The sequence below is a fragment of the Mesoplodon mirus genome (assembly GCF_964341445.2).
Source record: "Mesoplodon mirus genome assembly, chromosome: 12".
Lineage (NCBI taxonomy): Eukaryota > Metazoa > Chordata > Mammalia > Artiodactyla > Ziphiidae > Mesoplodon > Mesoplodon mirus.
In genome coordinates, this window is record NC_138988.1 from 69,697,639 (window position 1) to 69,720,084 (window position 22,446).

Sequence of the window (22,446 nt, forward strand, 5' to 3'; positions counted from 1 at the left end):
AATTAGTTTGGTTTCTGGTAGAACGGTGTGTGTGTGTGTGTAGACTGTTACTTGCTGGGTGAGCTGAAGAATATCCATGCACAGCTACAGTCCTCCCAGTTGGAGGAACCAGACTTGGCATCTTAGGGTACTCACGTTCACTCTGGGTGCTCTTGAGCCACCGACGGACAACAGAACCTGGCCAGGGCATTGACTGGACCCCTGATTCCCAATTCTCGCTGAACATTAGAATCGCTAAAGGAGTTTAAAAAAAAAAAATCTCAGCCTAGGCAGTTGACTAAGAATCTCTGGGGATAGAGTCTGGAAATTAAAATGTTTTAGGGAAGCTCTACAGATGATCCCAATATGTTTTTTGTTTTTTTTGTTTTTGTTTGTTTTTCTTTTAATGAAGGCACCAGTTAAAGGTGCTTTTTCCTTGGACCAAAGGAAGAGTCACAGGTAGCATCCAACTTAAGTTCTCTTTCCTCCTCAGGTTGTAGTTCTCAGTCCTTCGTCTAAGAAAGGGGCAGGACAGTAAGAGAGGTGTGGCTTGCTCACCCCCACCGCTGCTCGGGACCAGGTAGAAGTTGCATCTCGTTCAGAAGACTAGGGCCGGGGTTCCAGCAGGGACTAGAGGCAGAATGAACTTTGGCTCTCAGTGAAGCTGGGTGCCCTGTGAGAGTTCAGAAGGGACAGAAAATAAAAATGCCCCTTGAGTCCTTCAACCAATATTTATTGAGCACCTACTATGTGCCAAGCACTGTTGCAGTTACTGGGGATATAGCAGTAAGCAAAATAGACAAAAATGCCTGCTTCATGGAGCTGGCATTCTAATGGGGGAGACAATAAACATAATAAAGAAATCAGTATATGAGAAAGAGATAAGTGAGAAAAATAAAGCAGAGGAGGGGGACTGGGAATATGTAGTGGTATTACAATTTGGGGAATATATGGGGATGAGGAAGGCCCTTGGTGAGAAGGTAACACTTAAGCAAATATTTAAAGGAGGCAAGAGGGTGAGCCAGGTGGGTATATGGCAGAAGAGAGTTCTAGATTGAAGGAATGGCACATGCAAAAACCCTGAGGTGGGAGTTTGTCTGGCAGGTTGGAGGGCAGAGAGGAGGTCAAGTCCCTAGAGCAGAGTGAGGGGGGGATAGTGGTGGAAATGAGGTCAGGGAGTATTGGGCCTTGTAGGCCATTGTCTGTGGACTTGGCTATGACACCCAGTGACACATAAATTGGAGAGATCCCTAAGGTAGACCAGACAAAGGTGGCCCTTGAAAAGTGTGGGGAAACTGAGGCTAGAGTCACGGACATTCAGTCAGCTTTCTTTCTGATTTGCCTTATAGGGGACTGGGACTGTGATGGGGGGGGTCACTGAACCCTGAGATGGGTGGAAAACTGCAGGGTGTATGTATGTGTCACCCTGAGGGGCCGGGGCCTGGGGGAGGAGGCGGGACAGGGCTGGGGCTTGATGGAACCTGGTCAAGGTGGAGGGCAGACGATGGAGGAAAGAGAACCCTACACTCTTCCACGACCCCTTCCTACATGCTCAGAGTGTCCTACTCCCTATTCAGGAAAGATTTGTGGAGGGCCTGCTATGTGGCAGGCACTGTGCTAACTTCTGGGGACACAGAGACACATAAGCCAAGGTCCTGTCCCCTCAGGGTCTTGTAAAGACTACAGCCTCTGGCGAGATTTTAAGAGTGTCATTTGTCACATTTCCCCACGTTCCTAGCACTGGGGCTATTTGCTGAAAGGAAAGAAGGAAGAGAGAATCCTGGCGGGAAGAAAGAAGGAATCATGCAGCTCTTTGATGGGAGAAATGGATTTTAGTGGTTCGTTATGTAACAGTTCTCCCAGAAGTATGCAAAAGCGGAGCTTTGTGACAGAGAAGATGCGCTGATGGTGGATCTCCAGCGGGTGGAGAATAACTCCTGCTGGCGTGTGGGGAGATGGGCAGCAGTAGCTCAGGCGGGGAAGTGCTCATGGGATAAAGGTCACCAGTGGGCAGGGCAGCTGGCTGTGCGGAAACAATCTGTTCTTTCTCCACTCAAAACCTGTCGATTCTCTCCAAGCTGCTCATGTTTCTCCAGCAGGTCTCAAGAAAGGCCCACAGCTGTTTGAAGATAAAAAGAGCCTGACCTAGGGTGTGAGGGCCCACCTGCTGGCCGTGTGCTCTGAGAAGCCGCCGCCTAGCACCATTCCTGGGCTTGGGCCTTGCCTTGCTGGCTCCCATCTGGCGCCTTCCTGCCCGGTCCCCATTCCGGTTGTGTGGGCGTAGCTCGGCCTCCTGCATGTTCCCTGTTAAGGCCAGCCCTGCTGCTGCTTCACCCACCCGGCTGGCTCCTCATTCCAGCTTTCCCAGGACACCACCCTAGGTCCCACCTGAGGGCAGCCTCTGGTGACCTTGAGGCCTTCTTGAATAGCAGGACAGGGCCAGGGCCTGGCACAAGGCTGGCCCAATCCCTGAGAGTACCAAGTCTGAAACTAGATCATTCACACGCCGAAGAAGAAGAAAGAGTTGTTTATGTTCTTCACTGACGTCCTCCCGGCCACCCACGTCAGGACTGACACGTTTGCTGTCTTGTCTTTCAGGCCTCCGCACCCCTAGAATGGACCTTCCCCTGGCTCATGTGGAGGGAGGTTGATTTTAACGCCCTGTGTTGCTCAAGGCGCTAATGGGCTCTGAATAATCACACCCCACGGACTGACAGTACAAATTAGGAACACCCAGAGCACAAAGGGGCAGGGGGCACACAGAAGGGGAAATATGGGAAGCTTCCTGGGATGGGAGCAGGAACAGCAGGAAGCAGGACTGCCTGAGCCTGGCACCCAGGCCTGCTGATGGGCAGCCGGCAGCACCAAGCTCTCCCCGAAGATAGGAAGATAAATGCCGGAGGGACTGAACGGGAAAATTCTGGCTGTTTGGAGGAGGGGACAGAGGAGACTAGTCTATGAGGGGGGCGAGCTTTTTTCATCCCTCCTCCTCCAAGCCAGGGACTGCTGAGGAAAGCCCACCCCTCCACTGGCACTGGTGGTGTGGCCTCTGCTCATCACATGACTACCCAGACAGCCCACACCCCCAACCCTGTCAGGGCCTCCCCGAGCCTCGAGCCTCATAGGGGCTAGAAGACTGAGGGGGAGGGGGAGGCTGCGAGGGGAGGAACGGCAAGGGCTGCACCAGACACTGGAGCAGGTTTCAGCCAGCTGCCGGCATCTCCCCTGGATCCACGTCATCCCTCACTCACAGGCCTGTCTGTCACAGGCCATTAAGTTCTTGGCAGGTGCTATGTTTGGCTGGGGCTGCAGGCCAGGTTGGGGGCAAGGGGGTCCCAGGGAACATGCCAGCCTGTCCTCTCTGGGCCTTGGCTCAGTGGGGCTACGTGCTCCTCTGGGGAGTCCTCACTCTCCCCTGAAAAAGCCACACCCTCACACACCCCTGGAGATCACACATCTCTCTCTCTCTCTCTCTCTCTCTCTCTCTCTCTCTCTCTCTCTCTCTCTCTCTCACACACACACACACACACACACACACACACACACACACACACCATCCAGGTCCCAAATGTTGACATTTCCTCCCTGGCAGCCCCCAAATGCCCTCTGTTGCCCCAGGGCTGCCAGTGAAAGGCCCTTTGGGTGCCCCTAGTCTGCACACAAAGCCCCATTTGCATCCCAGGGCAGAGCTTTCTTGCCAGCCTGCCAGCTTGTCTGCCATGTGACTGCCCAGCCCTACAGTTCCTGCTTGGGCATCCCTCCCTCTTTCCCTCTGTCTGGGCTGCAGGAACTGAGCTCTTCCATCCTCCTTAAGGCTTGAAAGCAGAACTAAGAGAAGAGAAAGCATGAGGCTTATCTATGCCAAGGACCCCAAGAGCCCTGAAATGGATGCCCCCACTCAGAGAGAGATGTATTCACAACCATTGAATCAGGGCCTACTCTGCATAAATAAAATTCAGTTCATGTGAAAGCACCTCAGCTCAGCAGACAAAGCCTGCCAGGGACAGGCTCCTGGGGCCCCCTCAGCCCGTGTCCTGCCATTTCCCAGTCCCTAGACACTCCAATGTGCTAGACTCCCTGCCCTTATTCCTAGTCTCTCCCTGGTCTCTCAAGCCCACACCACTTCCTTCTGCTTTGAATGCCTTTTCCCACCTTCTCAACCTGGAGAGTTTACTCATCCTTCATCCTTCAGGCTGCCTCTGCTAGGAAGCCTTCCTTGATAGCACCCTCTGCTCTCTGCAGACTTCAGTGCCCCTTCTTTGGGCACAGCTTCCCTGTTCAAAGCATTTCCCACATTGTATTTCAGTTGTTAACAGGCCCATCTTCCTCCTTAGACTATGAGCTAAGGGGCAGGGGACAGTGTTTAATCCATAACCTCTACCATAGGGCTGACACATAGTAGATGCTCAAGAAATACTTGCCAACCGAATGCATGACTTAATGAATGGGGCAGAAGAGATCCAAGTAAACAGAGAAGAACACCAGGTCGCTGAGGAGGGAAAGGAATGCTAGCAGTAGATATCAAGGAAGGCTTCCTGGAGGAAGTAAATAAGCTGTTGACAGGGTGGAGACATTCCAGGCAAAAGGAACTGATTGGTCGGGGGTGGGGTGCAGGGGAGCCATAGAAAAGGTGTTCTGTCAGGAATAACATTCACTGAGCACCTTCTCTGTACCAGGCCTTACTCTAAACCCTTACACATGGTATTATTTAATCTTCACAACAACTATAGGAGATTGGCACTGTAATTATCCCCATTTCACAGATGAAGAAAGTGAAGTTCAGTTACTGGCCCAAGGAGTTTAGGTCAGATTTGATGAGAGAAGCAGAACAACCAGAAGTGATACAGAATATGGGATTTGACCTTATGCAATGGGGCAGCTACTTAAAGAATTGATGCTTCTGAGTCTAAAATCCTCATGGCAGGCAGTGAGGAAGGGAAGATGGATGTGAAATTGGGGAGAACAAGAAGGAACTGAACCAGTAAGGAAGGGCTGGGACTCTGGAGGATGAACAGGCAGCCACGCCGAGACAACTTCGGTGACACAAGTGACCTGCAGAAGAAGTTGGCACCCTTTGTCCTGGAGCTAAACACACACCCAGCCTGGGACTAGACAAGCTGAAGGAGGTCGGTAGAGAACCCACAGATTTGCATCAACACGCGTGAACTGCAGCACCGCAGGAGCCCTGCACCAACCACAGGAGCAAGCACGGCTGCTGCGTCCCCCCCTGCCACCATGGTCAGCTTGCAGGAAAGGGAATTCTGGAACTGTGGTTCAGCTTAGCTCAGCTGACACAGCCCAGAGCTACCACTCAAGGTCCCAACCCAGACCTGCATGTGTATAAGGAAGAAATGGCTGGGAAGTTCATCAGAGCCAAACCAGGGGCTCTTGGCAGCACTCCAAGGAATTTGGGATTCCTTCTGTGGGATAACAGTGCTGATTTTCGAGACTGTGTGTTGAGTTGGAAGCGAAGGTGGGACATGCCCCTGGTGATGTCCTGAAGGTGCTGAGCATATTGAGGTTGGGGTGGGAGACAGGAAGAGATGCCTGTGGAACCCTGGGATAGATTCTGAATTGGGTGGAAGAGGCTGTGTGTAAATGAGGGAACCAGAAGCTGAGCCTTGGGTGGTGCCTACAGGCGAGAAGCAAGTCAGGCAGAAAGGCTGGCAGAACTGTGTGGGCCGAGGTCAGGGAGGTGGGAGGACCAGGGAAGCAGAGCCCTGGAAGACTTTTTTTGGGTGTGGGCATCTTGGCCCTCCTTCTTGGGCAGATGCAGCTCTGATGGTGCCTGTGCCATGTTTGGAGTTGGGCATTTAGTGTGGCCTCCTGCTGGTGCCCCTACCCACTCTCCCCCACCTTCATGAGGGGCAGGTCCAGATGCTGCTCTGGAAGCCCAAGGTGCTGGCAGCTGAGGGGTGAGATAAGCCTCTGGGCTCAGGCTGTGATGTTTGTCCATCCTGCATGCCTTCTGAGGCCCCACTGGGTGCAGGACACTGGGCTTGGCTGGGGATCGCCCAGGAAGCATGGGCACCTGGGCCCTGCAAGCCGGGAGCTAGTGTACAGTCTGGTGGGAGGCAGAGGAGGAAACTGGGCCCTGCAGTGGAGAAGAGAGGAACACGAAGGAGGGAGGCCTCCTGAGACTTGGGAGGAATCCAGGAAGAAGTGGCATTTAAAGACGAATCCAATCAAGCCCCTAGATCTAATCACACTGACAGGAAATCCAGGGGCCAGCTCTGCAGTCAGCAGACTGTGGTACCTGTAGGGCCAGGAACCCAGTGTCCTCATAGCCATATTGTGGGGGAAAACAGAAAGAACAAGGTGAACCTGTGGATGAAAAGAGAGTTAATAGACAGAAGAACAGCCCATTGTAACATGTGGACCTTATTTGGATCCTGATTTTTTTTAAAAATGGTGATCGGTTAGTCTGCTCAGGCTGCCATAACAAAATACCATAGACTGGGAAGCTTAAAAACAACAGAAATTTATTTCTCACAGTTCTGGAGGCTTGAAGTCCCTGATCAAGGTCTGGCAGGGTTCTGTTTCTGGTGAGGACTCTCCTCCTAGCTTGTAGACGGCCACTTAGTCTCAGGTGCCCTTTCCTCAGAGTATGCAGGAGTGTGTGTGGGGGTGTGTGGAGAGAGAGATCTCTTCCCCGTCTTATAAGACCACCAACCCTATCAGATTAGGGCCTCACTCTCATGACCTCATTTAGCCTTAATTACCTCCTAAAGGCCCTTTTTCCAAATTCAGCCACAATGGAGATTAGGGCTTCAATATGTGAATTTGGAGGGACACAATTCAGTTCATAGCAGATGACATTTATGAAGCATTGGCACTTTGCTGACTGGGTATTTTATTATATTGAGGAATTACTGCTAAATATCTCTTGGGGTATAATAATGGTAACAGTGCTTCATATATATACACATACATGTATATAACATGTATAAAATATATATATGTATGCATGTATAGAATAATATTGGCATTATATGTACTGTGATATGTACACAGTACATTATACGTACATTATGTGTACATTTTTGCACACAGGAGTATATATATTTCCTTATTATTTATTTACTTATTTTTAAAATTTATTTATTTATTTATTTATTTATTTATTTTTGGCTGCATTGGGTCTCCTTTCCATCCCAGCCTCCAGTTTACACTCAGGAGGGCAATCCTTTTTCCTAGCTCCTATCATATCCTTTTGGAGATATTCTACACACGACACACGAATGTATGTGCAAAACTACCTTCCTTTTTTTTTTTCTGTAAAATATAAATGGTAGTGTATAATGTTGTTCTGCATCTTATTTCTCTTTTTTCTACTTTATCTTTAAAATCATGTCAGATTAGTACATAAAATTTCATACTGTGGGGCTTCCCTGGTGGTGCAGTGGTTGAGAGTCTGCCTGCCGATGCAGGGGACACGGGTTCGTGCCCCGGTCCGGAAGATCCCACATGCTGCCGAGCGGCTGGACCCGTAAGCCATGGCCACTGGGCCTGCGCATCCGGAGCCTGTGCTCCGCAACGGGAGAGGCCACAACAGTGAGAGGCCCGCGTACCGCAAAAAAAAAAAAAAAAAATTTCATACTGTGTAATGGCTCTACTGTATAAACGTACCGTAAAGTCATGTAACATTTAAGTTGCTGCCAATTTATGTGCTATCATAACCAAGGCTACACTGAATACTTTGTAGACCTAACATTTTTGCACACAGGAAGAAATATATTTGTATAGGCAACAGGAAGAAATGAGAACGCTGGATCAAAGTGCATGTGCATTTAAAAGTTTTTTAATTAATTAATTAATTTTATTTTTGGCTGTATTGGGTCTTTGTTGCTGTGCGCGGGCTTTCTTTAGTTGCAGTAAGCGGGAGCTACTCTTCGTTGCAGTGTGCAGGCTTCTCATTGCGGTGGCTTCTCTTGTTGCAGAGCACGGGCTCTAGGCGTGTAGGCTTCAGTAGTTGTGGTGCATGGACTTAGTTGCTCCGCAGCATGTGGGATCTTCCTGGACCAGGGCTTGAACCCGTGTCCCCTGCATTGGCAGGCGGATTCTTAACCACTGTGCCACGAGGGAAGCCTCCTTATTTTTTAGATATGCACCAAAATATTTGTGGGTGAAATCATCTGATTTGCTTCAGAATGGTCTGGGAAGGGGAAGTGAATGTGGCTATAGATGGAGCTGGGCTGACCATGAGTTGATGGTTGTTTGTTGGGTTATGAGTTCATGGGGGTGCATCATATTATTCTGTCTACTTTTGCATATGTTCTAAATTCTCCATAACAAAAAGTAAAAACAAAAAGTGAGGAGGATTATTGAGATTTAGGGTTGGGGGGAGAAGCCAGGCATCTGCTAGAAGAAATTACTCAGGCAAAGCTCTGACTGAGGGAGTGAGGCTTTTGGGTGTGTGAGGCCCCAGTGTTTCACAGGCGCTGGATCGTGAAGCTGTGCCAGGTGCTTCAGGTACCAAGATGACTGAGGCTCAGTCCCTACCCTCCAGGACAAACACCAGTCTCAATGGAGGGCCCTGGCTCAGGGCAAGTGAGACCAGAACCCAGTGGGAGAGCCCTGAAGGGCCTGTGAAGCTTGAATAAGGGGAACAGAAACAGTTGTCATTGTTCTGGAAGTGCTGGGAGACCAAGTGGTAAAAGGAGGCATCAGGCAGAGACCACCCAGTGTGCTAGGAATAGGGAAGCCTGAGGATGGAGCAGCAAGAATGTGATCCTCCAGGCTCCCAACCAAATCTTTGCTGGAATTGTAGGAAACTGACCTTCGCTTTAGAAATCTGACTTCTTTTTGTGTTCTTACTAGGTGACTTTGGGCAAGTTACTTAAACCCTCTGATCCTCAGTTTCTTCTTCTGTAAAATGGGGATCGTAATAGGGCCCACCCCATAAGGTTGCTGTGGTATTAAATGAGAAAATATTTCTAAACCACTGAAAAGAGTTTGTGTTAGTTATTATTATCATCAGAGTTTCAGGGAGGAAGTTGCCTTCCCTTGGGTCAAGAAGGTGGAGACATCAGTTACTAAAATGAGAGAACCCCAGTGGGGAGGTGGGAACACCATATTACTCTTCTCTGCCAGCCCCTAATAGGTTTGTGATTTATTTTTAATTAAAAAAGCTGTTTTCTTACAGTGGTGAGCAGGGTCAGATGCAGAAAAGAAGTTGTAGAGAAAAGACCAAATAAAATCCACTGGACCTTGTGAGAAAGTGTGGTTGGCCAGAGTGGTGAGTGTCTCAGGCCAAGAGCCCAGTTCCAGAAACTCCCTCTACACCCCGGTTGCCCTCTTGGGGTGGCTTCTGGAACAGGGGGTCTACAGGAGTGAAAGGTCAGGCCCCGTGGGGGTGAGGTGGGGCCTAAACAGGCTCCTCCCTCTGTGGGGAGCACCCGCCTTTCCCCTTCAAGGCTGTGGCTCTGGGACCACTTCCTCTTTCCTCACTCTGAAGCAGGGAGCAGGCCTGCTGAGGCCTCAGGAAAAACGGGACTCCAGGGTGCCTTAGCACACCTGTGACCCCAGGTGGGGGTGGCTGAGTGTGCTGGTTGGAGACCTCTCTCCCTGCTACAGGGGTAGCTGAGGACCACCTTAGAGGCCTGCAGGATGGAGGGGGCGAGTAAGGCGAAGCTGTCATCTGTGTCCAATCTGGTGACTGTGTTTGATAATAGCAGGTACGGGGTAGTGGAGGTGGGAAGGGTCACCATGGCCAACTGGCAGTCTCTCTCACGCTCCTCTGCCCACCCCTGGGCCCTTGGGCAGCCCAGACCCTCCCAGTCTCCAGGCTAAGGAGCAGGGCTGGGGCCATCTTGGACCCTCACAGTGAGCAGTTCTCTCTCTGGGCCCTGTCCTGCACATCTCCTCCTGTCTGGGCAGTGCCCACGTCCCCCGGCCATGGGTTCCTTGGAGCATGGGAGAGTGTTGTTGGGGCACCAGGCCTGGGCATGGGTGAGAGCGTGTGTGTTGATGTGTTGGGGAGAGTCCAGCTGTGTGTGTAATTATGAGTGAGCGTGGGTGGACCAGATGCCGTGTTTGGGCTGCAGAACTCCACCCGTTGTCTCTCCAGCAGAAATAATAGCTAATACTTATCAAGTGCTTACTCCCTATGAGTAGGATAACCATACAATTTATCATTCAGACCAGGACACAATGGAAACTGAAAGTGAATGCCATTAAATTTTTTTGGTGGGAGGGAGGGGACAATAGGAAAGGTTGAGACTATCACAGGCAAACCGGGATGTGTGGTCAGCCTACCTATAGGGCACTGTTCTAAGTGCATTTGCTACTTATTTCATTTAATCATCTAACAGCCTATTGGGGGTAGGTTCCATCTCTATACCCATCTTACAGATGAGAAAGGGGAGGCACAGAGAGGTGGGGAGGCTTTAAGTGCTTTAAGTTCATGGGCAAGGAGCAATGCAGGGGCTTCCATCTGAAGGGAAAAGCCTGGACCGGATGTGTAGAGGTCATTGTGTGTCTGTATGTGACATTAATCCATTCTGCAGGCATTTCTTAAGCCCAGGACTGTGTTAGGGATTGTGACTGTTGTAGGTAGGGTTCTCTGGAAATAGACTCTGGGGTAGAGATTTGCTTCAGGAAGTTTGCTGGGGAGGCTTTTGGGAACAATACTTGTGTGGGTGAGGGAGGCAGCTTTGGGCACAGGGAGAGGTTGAACTGCCGATCACTTGCCACAGAGGCTGCAGCTTGTGCCAGAGAGCTCTGGAGCTGGAGGCCTCTCAGGCTGTTCCAGATGAGGCAAAGGGCTAGGTCTTTGTACCCCCACATGGACTAGTCATTGGATGTGGACTTGACCTTAGATGAGGTAGCTCTCTTCCAGAGAGGGCAATTCCCAGGGAGGGACCCAGTCAATAACCTGTCAGCCACCATAACACCAGAAGCTAGGGGAAGAGTGCCTCAGTGCTGAGGGGGTGTGGGTGGCATAGCACAGCATCGCACAGGAACTGTATCAGATGCAGGAGCCTAAAGAATGATCCCTGCCCGGAGGACTTCTGTCTTTCGTGCTAAGCTCATGGAATGACCATGATGCCAGGTCATGGACAATAGATATCATGGGAGGGGCCTTGACGCTCTGCTGAGTGTACTCAGAGCAGGCAAAGCCTCCTGTGGGCTTCACGGTGGAGGCAGCATAGACGTGGACCTAGAAGGGCAGTTCAGCTTCCTGAGCAGGTGACCTGACCCTGCCTCTCCCAGAGGGCTTTGCCGGGCACATTCTCTTCAGCACCAAGGACAGCTCTAGGCAGCACCTTCCTGGACCACCACCCCACTCAACATGCCAGGCATGCCCAGTGGAGACCCTCAGCATGTGTGCTCTGCCTAGGCAGCACTCCTAGCAGGAGGAGGCAGCCCTCAGACCAGATGGGGTCAGAGGAGGTCTTGTCGGGAGGGTGGGAGTCACTCCTTACTGTATGAGGGGCCCCATGCCAGCTGCCTTGGCCTAAGCTTTCTTGTGAGGCACTTCCCTTCAGTGCCTTAACTGATCTGAAATTGAGGGGTGAAGAGGAAACAGAAGCTGGCCTGGGCACTTGGAGAGAAATGCAGAAGCTGAAACCAAATGTAGAACAGAAAGCCTGAGACTCAGCTAATTCCATGAGCTGCAGACCAGACCAGTGTGCTGAGGAACCGTGGTGCATTGGAGTGCCAGAGAGGAGCCATGGGGGACTGGGTCCCAATCCTCTCTCTGCCACCAACCGGGGTGTGATGTGGGGCAGGTCACATTGACTCTCTGCACCTGTTTCTCCTTGACTCACATGCAGAGGGGCAGTTTAAGGCTCAGGCTCGGGAGACAGCCTGCCTGATCTGAATCCCACCTCTGCCCGCCTCTTGCTACAAGGTCCTCTCTTTTCCTAGCTGCAGAATAGGGGTAATGAGAAACTTTCTCACAGAGCTTTGAACATTTTGTACCTGTCTGGTCCTCCATTTCCCAGCCTGCCTTTCTCATAAGGGTGCCCACCCTGTGCTGTCACCACAAGCCTTTCCACACCAAAGGGAATGGGTCCCAGCCCAAGTCGTTGGATATATTCCTTGATGGTGGCCTCTGTTATCTAAAGAATTTAACTGGCCTACAAATCCAATAGGCAGGATAACAAAGCCACACTACGAAAGCTCATCCCTGGAGGGAGAGGGAAACTGATCCCAGGCTGGCTTTTCCCACCACTAGAGGTGTGGAGGGCATAGCTCACACTGAAAAGCCCCAGCTTTATCAGCTCTGCCCTCCCTTTAGAGTGTTCTATGGCTCCCACCTTCCCTCGATATATCAGTTACTGGGATTTTAGGGGATTTCCTGCTTACAGAGACTTAAAACCAGGGGTGAGGTCCACAGGCGAGGTGATCTGGGAGGGCACTTAAAACCCTCTATGTGCAAAAAGAAGGGTTCCTAGCTGCATTTTAAACAGGGAAGTGTGTTGTTCCCCGGAAAACAAGACACAGTATATGCTGACTCATTTTGAAGACTGGAGTTCCCTCCAAGAAAGTTGTAGGGGAGGGAAGTAGAAGTCTCAGTCAGTTCTTCCTGTGCACCAGGTACTCAGAGGCCAGTGAACATCTGTGATTTGCACTAACTGCCCCAAAATCCCCACCAGAGAGGTGCTATTCTTCTCCCTACTCTACAGGATGGAAACCCTCAGGTCTGCTGTCTTCTCCTCAGGACCCCAGGAGCAGCACCCAGAGTCCACGGCCTGGAGGCTGGGCATCACCACCCTGAGTGCGGGCCTCCTTCACCCACAGGGCCATGGGATAAGCCCACCATGGAGGAGGCCATGGACTCCGGGCCCAGGACGGTCAGCAGGAGGTATCTGAGCTCCCTGAAGAGCAAGCTGTCCATCAGGGACTGGAGGAAATCTTGCCAGGCTAGGACCTGCCCTGGCCCAGGGACACAGGTGCCCGAGGGGTAGAAGTGGGGAGCTGGGTGGGGGCCCCTCCACTGACCTCCTTCCCACACATTCTCTCCCAGCCAGAGCCAGCACTTCCCCAGGTGGGGTCTTGTGTGACCAGAGATCAGCTGAAAGCTAGATTCACATCCACCCCACCCTTAACAGCCTTTGATTAAGTGTCTACTATAAACCCCGCTGCTGGCATTATTTCTCATAACCCTCACTATAGGAGTCTTTTAGACATGGAAATTGAAAGTCAGACAGCTTAAGGAACTTGTCCAAGGCCACAGAACTTGGAACCTAGTACCTTTCCCAGGGGCGGCCTCCATTTACCCACTGAAGAAGGCAACAGTGCCAACTAGAAATAGAGGTCAGCGCTAATTCCTGCCCTTAGACTCATCCTGGGCAGGTCACCTCCCTTCTCTGGGTTTCAGTTTTCTTGTCTGTGGAATTTAAGGGCTCAGCTGCATGAGGCTGTGAACCCTGGAGCCAGACTACCAGGGTGCATGTCCCAGCTCTTCTGCTTACTATGTGACCTTGGGCAAATCTCTTTAACCCTTTTGTGCTTGTTTCCTCATTTATAAAATGGGGACGGTGATCATAGTAGTACATACTATGTATACTGGTTATCAGTTGCTGCATAACAAACTACACCAAAATGTAGAGGCCAAATAGTTTATTATTTCTGACAGTTTTGTGGGTTGATTGGAATGCTATTGGATGGTTTTTCTGTTGGTCTCACTTGGAGTTTGTCTTAGTCAGTTCGGGATGCCATAGCAAAATACCACAGACTAGGTGACTTAAACAGCAGAAGTGCATTTTCTCACAGCTCTGCAGACTGGACATCCAAGATCAAGGTGCTGGCAGGGTTGGTTTCTGTGGAGGCTCCCTTCCTGGCTTGTAGATGGCCATCTTCTCACTATGTCCTCACACGACCTTTCCTCTGTTCACATGCTCTCCTGGTGTCCCTCCCTCTTCTTATAAGGACACCAGTCTTAATGGATTAGGCTCTACCCTTCTATCTCAATTAACTTAATTACTAAAGGCCCTATTTCCAAAATATAGTCACATTGGAGGTTAGGGCTTCAATGTATTGATTTGGGGACACAGTTCAGTCCATAACAGGGTCTCTCAAGTGGCTGAAGTCAGATGCTGGCTGGGGTGGGAATGCCCAAGATAGCTCATCTCCCAAGCCCGGTGCCTGGGCAGGGACAGCTGGAAAGCTGTGCTGAGCTAGGATGCTGGCATGGCTGGACCCCTGGCTCCCTCTCCCTGTAGTCCCAGGACCTCTCCTCTCCATGTGGCCTCTCCATCAGGGCAGCTAGACCTCCAGATGGGGTAGTTTGTGGCTCCCAAGAGAGCACAAGTGGAAGCTTCCAGGCCCCTTAAGGCTTTAGGCCCAGAACTGGCACAGCCTCACCCTGCCCCATCCTCTCAGTTAAATCGGTCCCAGCACCAGCCCAGATGAGTTGCAGGAAGGCATGAATCCCAGGAGGTACGTTTCACTGGGGCATCTTTGGATACTGCTCCCATCAGAGGGGACCAATGCTCTCCTTTTCCTTCTCCTCCCAACTCCCCTGCAGGAGCCTGAGGAGAAGAGGGTCGTCCAGGAGCTGCTGGAGACAGAGCAGGCCTATGTGGCACGCCTCCACCTGCTAGACCAGGCCAGTGGCCAGGATGCCCGCTCCTGAGCCCCAGCACCTGGGTGTCCTCACCCCACCCCTGCTCTCCCTTCTGACCCACCTCACACGAGCTGAGAGTTAGGACCTCGGGGTTTGATTCTAGGAAGCCTTAGTCTTTTAACTCCATTGGCCGGAGTTCAGGCAGAAATCGGGATTTAGCTCATTAGCGCCACTCCTGGTTCCACCGTTGGTGCCTGGGCTGGTCTCACAGGAGTGGAGAACACACCAGCCAGTCCTTCCAGGCCCCACACAGCATCCTCATCTGTCATTCCAGCTCCCAACATCCTCACCATTGTTAGCCCTTCACACTTGCTTAAGGAGCCCTAAGGCGAGAAGGTTAAATCACTGAACATCAGCAGTGGGATCTTGAGCCTGGCGAAGTCCAAGACTTGACAGACACGAGATAGGCCCATTTCTGACATTCATCAGCTGCCAGCCTTTGGCCAAGTCCCTGTGTCTCTAGGCCTTGGTTTGCGCATCTGTAAAGTGGCCGGAATACAATCTTCCCTGCTTCTCTCTCTTCCCAGGGTTTTTGTGAGATTGATGGGAGATTAAGGAGGTGGAAGCATTCAGCAAGCTGGGGAGGGACCCCAAAGCCCCTGGGACTGTGCTTATCTCCCCCTGGGCTGTGTTGGGGGTGGAGGTCCTTCTCTGCCACAGGCCCAGTGACCCAGTGACGGCTGTAGGTGTTCTTCCAGGAGCTGCTGAAGGAAGCCCGCAGCAGCAAGGCCTTCCCCGAGGATGTGGTCAGGCTCATCTTCTCCAACACCGCCTCCATCTACCAGTTCCATGCACAGTTCTTCCTCCCAGAGCTGCAGCGGCGGCTGGATGACTGGTGAGGTCCAGCAGGAGCCCCTGAGGCCCCCTGACCACAGCCCTGGTCAGGTCTGGTTGCAGCCCCCAGGGAACTGGGTTTGGCCTATTATGCCTCTGCCCTTGCTGTGTGGCCATGACTCTCCTCCTCTGGGCTTGCTCTGTCTGCACAGTGAGGGGCTTGGATGAGGCGTGTGTGTGTGTGTGTGTGTGTGTGTGTGTGTGTGTGTCCTGGAGAAGGGGATGGATCAGGTCCTCACTAGGCTGAGTGACTTAGGAGGCAGTGGAAATAACCAGCACTAACTGAGGGTTTCCTACTTGCCCTGACTTGGGCTTTACACCTATTAACTCGCTTAATCTTCACATCAGCCTGCTGTGTGATGATGGCATCGTGGTTATGCAGGAACCCCTCTCTGTTTTCAGAGATGACCACTAAAGTATTTAGTGCTGAAATTAGTATCTTGCCAAAGAAATGCCATGATGTCTGGGATGTCCTTTAAAATTCTTTGTTAAAAAAGAATCTTAGTAATTGTTAAGTGCAGGGACAGATACATAGGGGTTCGTTATTATATTCTTTTTATTTTATGATTGCTTAAAATTTTTTGCAATAAATTTTTTAAAAAAAGACAACCCTGTGAGGTTGCCTACCATCATGCCCAGTTTTTTCAGATGGGAAAATTAAGGTATAGAGAGGCTAGGTGACTGGCCCAAGAACACACAGCTAGAGTAAGTGGTGCAGTTGGAAATCAAACTCAGGCAGGCCAGCTCCAGATGGTCAGTCCTTACCGCTCTGCTGTAACAGTTCCTGGGTCGAATGACCTTTACTTACCTCTCTGAGCCTGGATTTCCTCCTCTCTAAGATGGGCCACTGACTGTCCCTCCTCCCCCATGCAGTGTTGTGAGAATTAAATGAGATGAGACATGCACCGAATCTTGGGCAGTGCCTGGCATGTGGCCCTAGTTATTGTTACATGAACAAGCATCAGGTGGTTATTGAATGCCTGTTGTGGGCCTGACACTGTACTGGGCCTTTAGGGGAATCCAATCCATGGGAGAGAACAGCATCTGCCCTCAGGGGGCTCACAGTCTAAGGGGGAGTGAACCATACAAATGTGTGAGGATGACACGCCCCCCCCATACCTGCACCCAGAAGTGCCGCAGAAAGGCTGTGTTGGGGGGTGAGGGGAGCCTTACCTAACTTGACCCTGTCTGGAGTTAAGAGAAGAGGTCCCCAGGCCGAGGGCAGTACCTGGTGCCCCTCCTGCAGGACGACCACCCCCCGCATTGGCGACGTGATCCAGAAGCTGGCCCCCTTCCTGAAGATGTACAGTGAGTATGTCAAGAACTTTGAGCGAGCCGCCGAGCTGCTGGCCACCTGGACTGACAAGTCTCCACCCTTCCAGGAGGTTATCACCCGCATTCAGGTGAGGTTGGGGTGGGCGCGGGGCAGAGCCTGCACTGCCACCCCAGTGTGCAGTAGCTCAGGTTCCCCAGTGATTTTGGGCACCTCCCTGGCTCAGTTGCTGCACGCTCCCCCGACCCTCAGGGGCAGCCTGACCCACCCCTTCCCCCTCTCACCCCCACGCTCTCCCTCCCCCCTCCCTCCCCAAGAGCAGCGAGGCCTCGGGCAGCCTGACCCTGCAGCACCACATGCTGGAACCTGTGCAGAGAATCCCACGCTATGAGCTGCTGCTCAAGGAGTATGTCCAGAAGCTGCCAGCCCAGGCCCCAGACCTGGCTGATGCCCAGAGTGAGGACACCCCCAGGGAATCCAGGGGGTTGGGGAGGTTTGAGCCACTTCCATAATTTATGGAGCACCTGCTAAAATGGTTATGATGACCATCAGCCATCAACACTGACCGCTGGTACTTCATAGACATTGTCTATAGCATCAGCCACTTTTTTATAGACATTAAGGCCCAGAGAGGTTAAGTGACTTGCTCAAGGTCACACAGCCAAAAAGGAACAGAGCTGGGATTTGAAACCATGCCTTCACCCCTCTGGATCTGGGGGGCATTGAAAGTCACAGAAGCCAACGGCCTAAGCCCTGTTTTTTGGTGGCTTCTAGTCTCTCCACTCTGGGTGGGAAATGGCCCCCATCATCCAAATACCTCATGTGCCAGGCTACAGGGGAAGGCTGCTCCTGGGGGTGCTCATGGCAGGCCCTGAGGCCACTTGATTAAGCCTCAAGGACCTCCTGCCTCAGCCACAAGCCCCGTATTTTCAGGGGGTAACTCTGGCCCTGCCCCCGTTTCAGAAGCCCTTGACATGATCTTCTCAGCCGCTCAACACTCCAACGCAGCCATCACTGAGATGGTGAGCATCCCAGCCCTCGGAATAGAAGCAGTGGGCATCCTCAGGGGCCCTGTCACCTCCTCTCTGCAGCTCTCAGCCTCCCCCAGCCCACCCAGGTCTCTGTATCTCCTCATCCCCTGATCCTTCCTCACAACACCTGGCCCAGCTCCCCCTCACACCCTGTCCCTGTTCACACAAGGCAAACCTTCCAGAAGCAGGCAGGCCCTGCCTGGCCTCGGCTGAAGGTGCACCTCCTGTCCCCAGGAGCGGCTTCAGGAACTGTGGGAAGTGTACCAGCGCCTGGGCCTGGAGGACGACATAGTAGACCCCTCCAACACCCTGCTGCGTGAGGGCCCTGTCCTCAAGATCTCCTTCCGCCGCATCGGCCCCATTGAGCGCTACCTTTTCTTGGTAGGGGGATGCTGGGGGACCTGCCTCACACTGGGGAGGGAAGTCCACGGGCCCTCTGCCCCAGGTTCTGCCTGCCTGGCATCTACCCAGCTGGCACTGCAGGACGAACAGGGACGAGCCTGCTTCTCTATCCTTCTCTACTTTGGCACCCAGGTGACTTGGGACAAGTCACGTGCTACCTCCAGGCCTCAGGAATTTCTAACTGAGGGGGTTCCCAGACATGCCCTGGGAAGCAGCAGAGTCAGAATTTGAACCCAGTCTGTTTGGCTCCAAAGCCTGTGTTATCAATCTGTGCTCTAGAGAGTGTACAGCAGGAGGGAATTAGGTTGGCTGCTAGGAAGAACTGCCCTAGTTTGCACTGAAGAAGCCAGGGTGTCTCCTGGAGATCTGGAAACTGGTCCCACCTGAAGGTTTTGGGGAGGGAGCTACAATCTCTCATAAGCCCCTGCCACCCTTGCCCCCTGTGAGAAAGGCCTCGTAGGTTTCTGAGGTCTGATGTGGTTCCTTGATGCCCACAGGTAGGGCAGTCCTTCAGTGACCTACCTGTTGGATTGGGGCTAGACAACCACTTCCTCATCACACCTGTGAGGTCCTGTGAGCTGGCCCAGCGGGTGGCGAGAGGGGAGGGAGACCCAGTGGGGCTCAGCCCACGCCCAGGGAAGCCTGCCTGATTGTCCTTCCTGCCCTTGCCACTGTGCACACACTCATGCTTGTGTCTCCTGCAGTTCAACAACATGCTGCTCTACTGTGTGCCCAGGGTCATCCAGGTGGGCGCCCAATTCCAGGTCAGGACCCGTATCGATGTGGCCAGCATGAAGGTAAGAGGGACCCTAACCACCTTCGGGCTTTACCCCAAGGGTGGGACCGAGTATGTGGAGTAGCAGGAGGGGCCAACCTGGGTCTCAGTCCAGGAACCCAGGTGTGTCAGGTCCAGGGCAACATGAAGGTGGAAAAGTTTTGGGGTTAGATCTCTCCCACCTGGCCTCCCAGCCTTCCTGTCCAGGGCCCTTCCCAGCTTCCAGCTTTGCTCTGCTTTCCCTACCATCTACACCAGTATTTTGAAAACTTTAATACATGCATGAATCCCCTGGGTGTCTTGTTAAAATGTGGGTTCTGATTCAGGAGGTCTGGAGAGGGGCCGGAGATTCTGCATTTCTAACCAGCTCCTGGGTGATGCCAGTACTGCAGCTCCCCAGGCCACACTTTGAGTAGGAAGGGCCTCCACTTTCAGCTCAGCTGCTGACTTGGGTGTGTCCCCATCCAGAGATGGCCACAAATGAGCGGAGACAGCACAGCAGTCCATAGTAGTGCCCAACGACTGGGCGGTCACTGTGGGTTGGGTTGGGCCCTAAATCATCCCACTGGATCCTCTTAACAGCCCTGTGATGTAGGGGCTGTTATTATCCCCTGCATTTTTTTGGTTTTTAAAAATCTTTAAAAAATAATAACTTTATTACCTAAAAATATAGATAATACACATTCCCAAATCAAACTATATCAAAAATATATGCAATATATATTGCATATATATGCACCCCATCCCCTAGTTCCCCTTCCTGGAGGCAGCCTTTGCTTCTTGTGAGGCCTTCCAGAGGTAGTCTTTGCATATACAAACTAATAGTATATTCATTATGGCTTCCTTACTTTTGTTTCACATAAACAGTGAGACTATTTTTCACATACACTATTCTGCACTTGACTTTTTTAACTAACTACTAATTCTGGAGGTGCTTGGAAATCAGTTCGTTAGGAGCTTCCTCATCCTTTTGCATAGCTGCATAGCATCCCAGCATGTGGAGGTACCGTAATTTGTTCAGCTAATCCTCTACTGACAGACATTTAGATTGTTCTCAGTTGTCAGTGTCTGCAAATGAGACTGCAGTGAATAACTGTGTACAGTATGCCTGTGTGTATATCTGTAGTTAATCCCACTTTTAAAAGTAGGGAAATAAAGTGGTACATCCAGACAATGGAATATTATTCAGTGATAAAAAGAAATGAGCTATTAAGCCATGAAGAAACATGGAGGAAACTTAAATGCATATCACTAAGTGAAAGACGCCTATCTGAAAAGGCTACATATATACATACATAGTATGTACAATACTATGTGATTCCAATGATATGACATTCTGGAAAAGGCAAAACTATGGAGACAGCAAGAGGATCAGTGGTTACCAGTAGTTGGGGGAAGAGAGGGATGAACATGGAGGATTTTAAGGGCAGTAGAACTATTTTGTATGGTACTATAATGGTAGATAACAGTCATTACACATTTATCCAAACCCACAGAATGTATAACACCAAGAGTGAACCCTGATGTAAACTCTGAACCTTGGGTAATAATGATGTGTCAGTGTAGATTCATTGATTCTAACAAATGTACCATTCTGGTGGGGGATTGTTATTAATGGAGGAGGCTGTGCATATGTGGGCTCAGGGAGTATATGGGAAATCTCTGTACCTTCCTCTTAATTATGCTGTGAACCTAAAACTGATCTTAAAAAAAAAGTCTTTTTTAAAAATTAAAAAAACCCAAGGCCCAGAAAGATTAAGTAACTTGCTTGGGGGTCACACAGCAAATCCTGGTTTGCATGATCAAACTCAGGTATAACAGAGTCCAGAGCCTCTGTACCTAACCAGCATACTATACAATCTCCTACTAAGGCTTCAACCTGGAAGGATAAAGCATAGGGTGGAACTGAAGGCATAGTGGAGGAAATAGGAGGGGAAACTTCTTGACAGCCCCTCTCTGATCGCTCCTGAGTCCTGGTGGCTGGGGCTGGAGAAGCAGAGGTCAGATCTGGCCTCTATCTTGGTACCCTTACCTCTCCCCCTTCCCTACCCCTATTGACTCCCCCTCCCCCCACTCATCTCCCAGGATCTGCCTCAGGAGGGAGCTGCAGGCAGAACTCGAACCAGGACACTTCTCCACCTCTGGAGAACCCCTGAGCCTCTGAGAGCCCCCAGAAGGAGGGCCTTGCCCCTGCTGCTGACTGGGCTTGCCTGGCATTTGGGGCTGAATCAAGGACTTGGGGGTGGGGTGTAGCCTGCGGGTGATGAGGGCTGATGGAGGGACTTGGGCACCTTCTGGGGCTTCACAGCCCGTCCCCCATATCTCAGCTGAGTTCCCCTAGGAGTGCAGCCCCCCCACCTTGCGTCATCCAGCTTTCCTAACTGAAGTGGCCAGAATGTCCCAGAGGCTAGGGTGCGTGCAAGCACATGGGAGCCTTGGTGAGTGAGACTGAGAAAGGCAAGTTATGGAGAGTTAAAGACAGAGAAATGGAGACAGGCAGCCCTGTCTTAGGACTGACTGGCAGAGACCCAGGCATAGAAAAAGAGAGGCAGAAAATTGACAGATAGAAAAGCCAAGAAATATGGAGACCACAACAGACTATCGTAAAGAGAAAATACATAGAAATGGGCCTGACAGTGTCAGATGCTCAGGGTATGTGCCGAGGGCTCCCGGGCCCAGTGTGTGCTGGGTTCCTGGCGTCTCCAGTCGCAGTGAACATATTCCCTACAGGGCGTGTCTGGTGCTCTGGTGGCCGCACAGCGCCCACTCCTGGATGGCACGGGCCTGGCAGGAGCAGAGCTGTCCACCTACACGCATTTGTGCAAGAATCATTTCCTGAGTCTAAGCTTTGGAGGCGGGTCTGAACTTTGACCAACATGATGGCTCCCACTGGCTGTGACCCCCTGGCCTCCTCCTCCCTGAGTGTCAAGGAGGCCTAGTTCTCAGCAGCTGATTCGCCCCCCAGGGTCTGACTTGGTCCTATCGTTGTGCCATCCTGTACAGGGCCAGCCTGGGAAGAAGGAAGGGGTTAGGGTACATATGTACTCAGCGTCTCCATGGACAACTGTGCAGGTTGTGCACTGTGCAAGCACACCTCAACTAAGATGAGCACACCTCATCCACAGACGACAGCATAGATTGCATATTTACAGTTCTCACTGTCCGGCAGATGGCAGTCAAGTGTCTGGTTCAACAAACCAGACACTTGACTGAATGTTACGCCCGTTTGCCAACAGATGTCAGTAAAGTGTTTTGAGGAAGGGGTGTCTTTCTCTAATTAGCACAAAGGCACTGAGTGGGCTGGCAGGGGCCTGAACTGGCCAAGTCTGGTGATTGAGCCTGGGTATTGCGGAGCTCGGGGAATTGTCCTCTAGAAACCTTCATCCTGCCCCTCTGCAGAGGTGGTCCCTCAGGTCAGGGGCTCTTCCCAGTTCCCCTTTTTCTATTAAAAGCATCATGTTTCTTCCTGGCCGTGGACTCCAGACCTTAGATTTCTCCCTTCTTTTCTCTCTCCCCTCTCCTTCACCCAATCAGGCATGGAGTCTTGCCAGATTCCTGATACTGTTCCCCAGGTAGA

The 22,446-nt window shown here is 51.5% G+C and overlaps 1 protein-coding gene across 3 annotated transcripts in view; it reads left to right on the forward strand.

Annotated features, from left to right (window-relative positions):
* The window catches only part of FGD2 (FYVE, RhoGEF and PH domain containing 2), a 43,168-nt gene that overhangs the window by 5,479 nt on the left and 15,243 nt on the right, over positions 1-22,446 (forward strand). For 2 of the 3 annotated variants that reach the window (XM_082639880.1, XM_082639881.1), the window contains exons 1-9: positions 9,507-9,656; positions 12,647-12,878; positions 14,456-14,536; positions 15,241-15,389; positions 16,635-16,791; positions 16,979-17,117; positions 17,625-17,683; positions 17,927-18,073; positions 18,799-18,891. In XM_082639880.1, the coding sequence (XP_082496006.1) occupies positions 9,589-9,656; positions 12,647-12,878; positions 14,456-14,536; positions 15,241-15,389; positions 16,635-16,791; positions 16,979-17,117; positions 17,625-17,683; positions 17,927-18,073; positions 18,799-18,891 (1,125 nt within the window). In that variant the 5' untranslated portion in view covers positions 9,507-9,588. Of the gene's footprint in view, positions 1-9,506; positions 9,657-12,646; positions 12,879-14,455; positions 14,537-15,240; positions 15,390-16,634; positions 16,792-16,978; positions 17,118-17,624; positions 17,684-17,926; positions 18,074-18,798; positions 18,892-22,446 lie in introns of those variants that run through there. The other variant, XM_082639882.1, reaches the window with a different exon arrangement.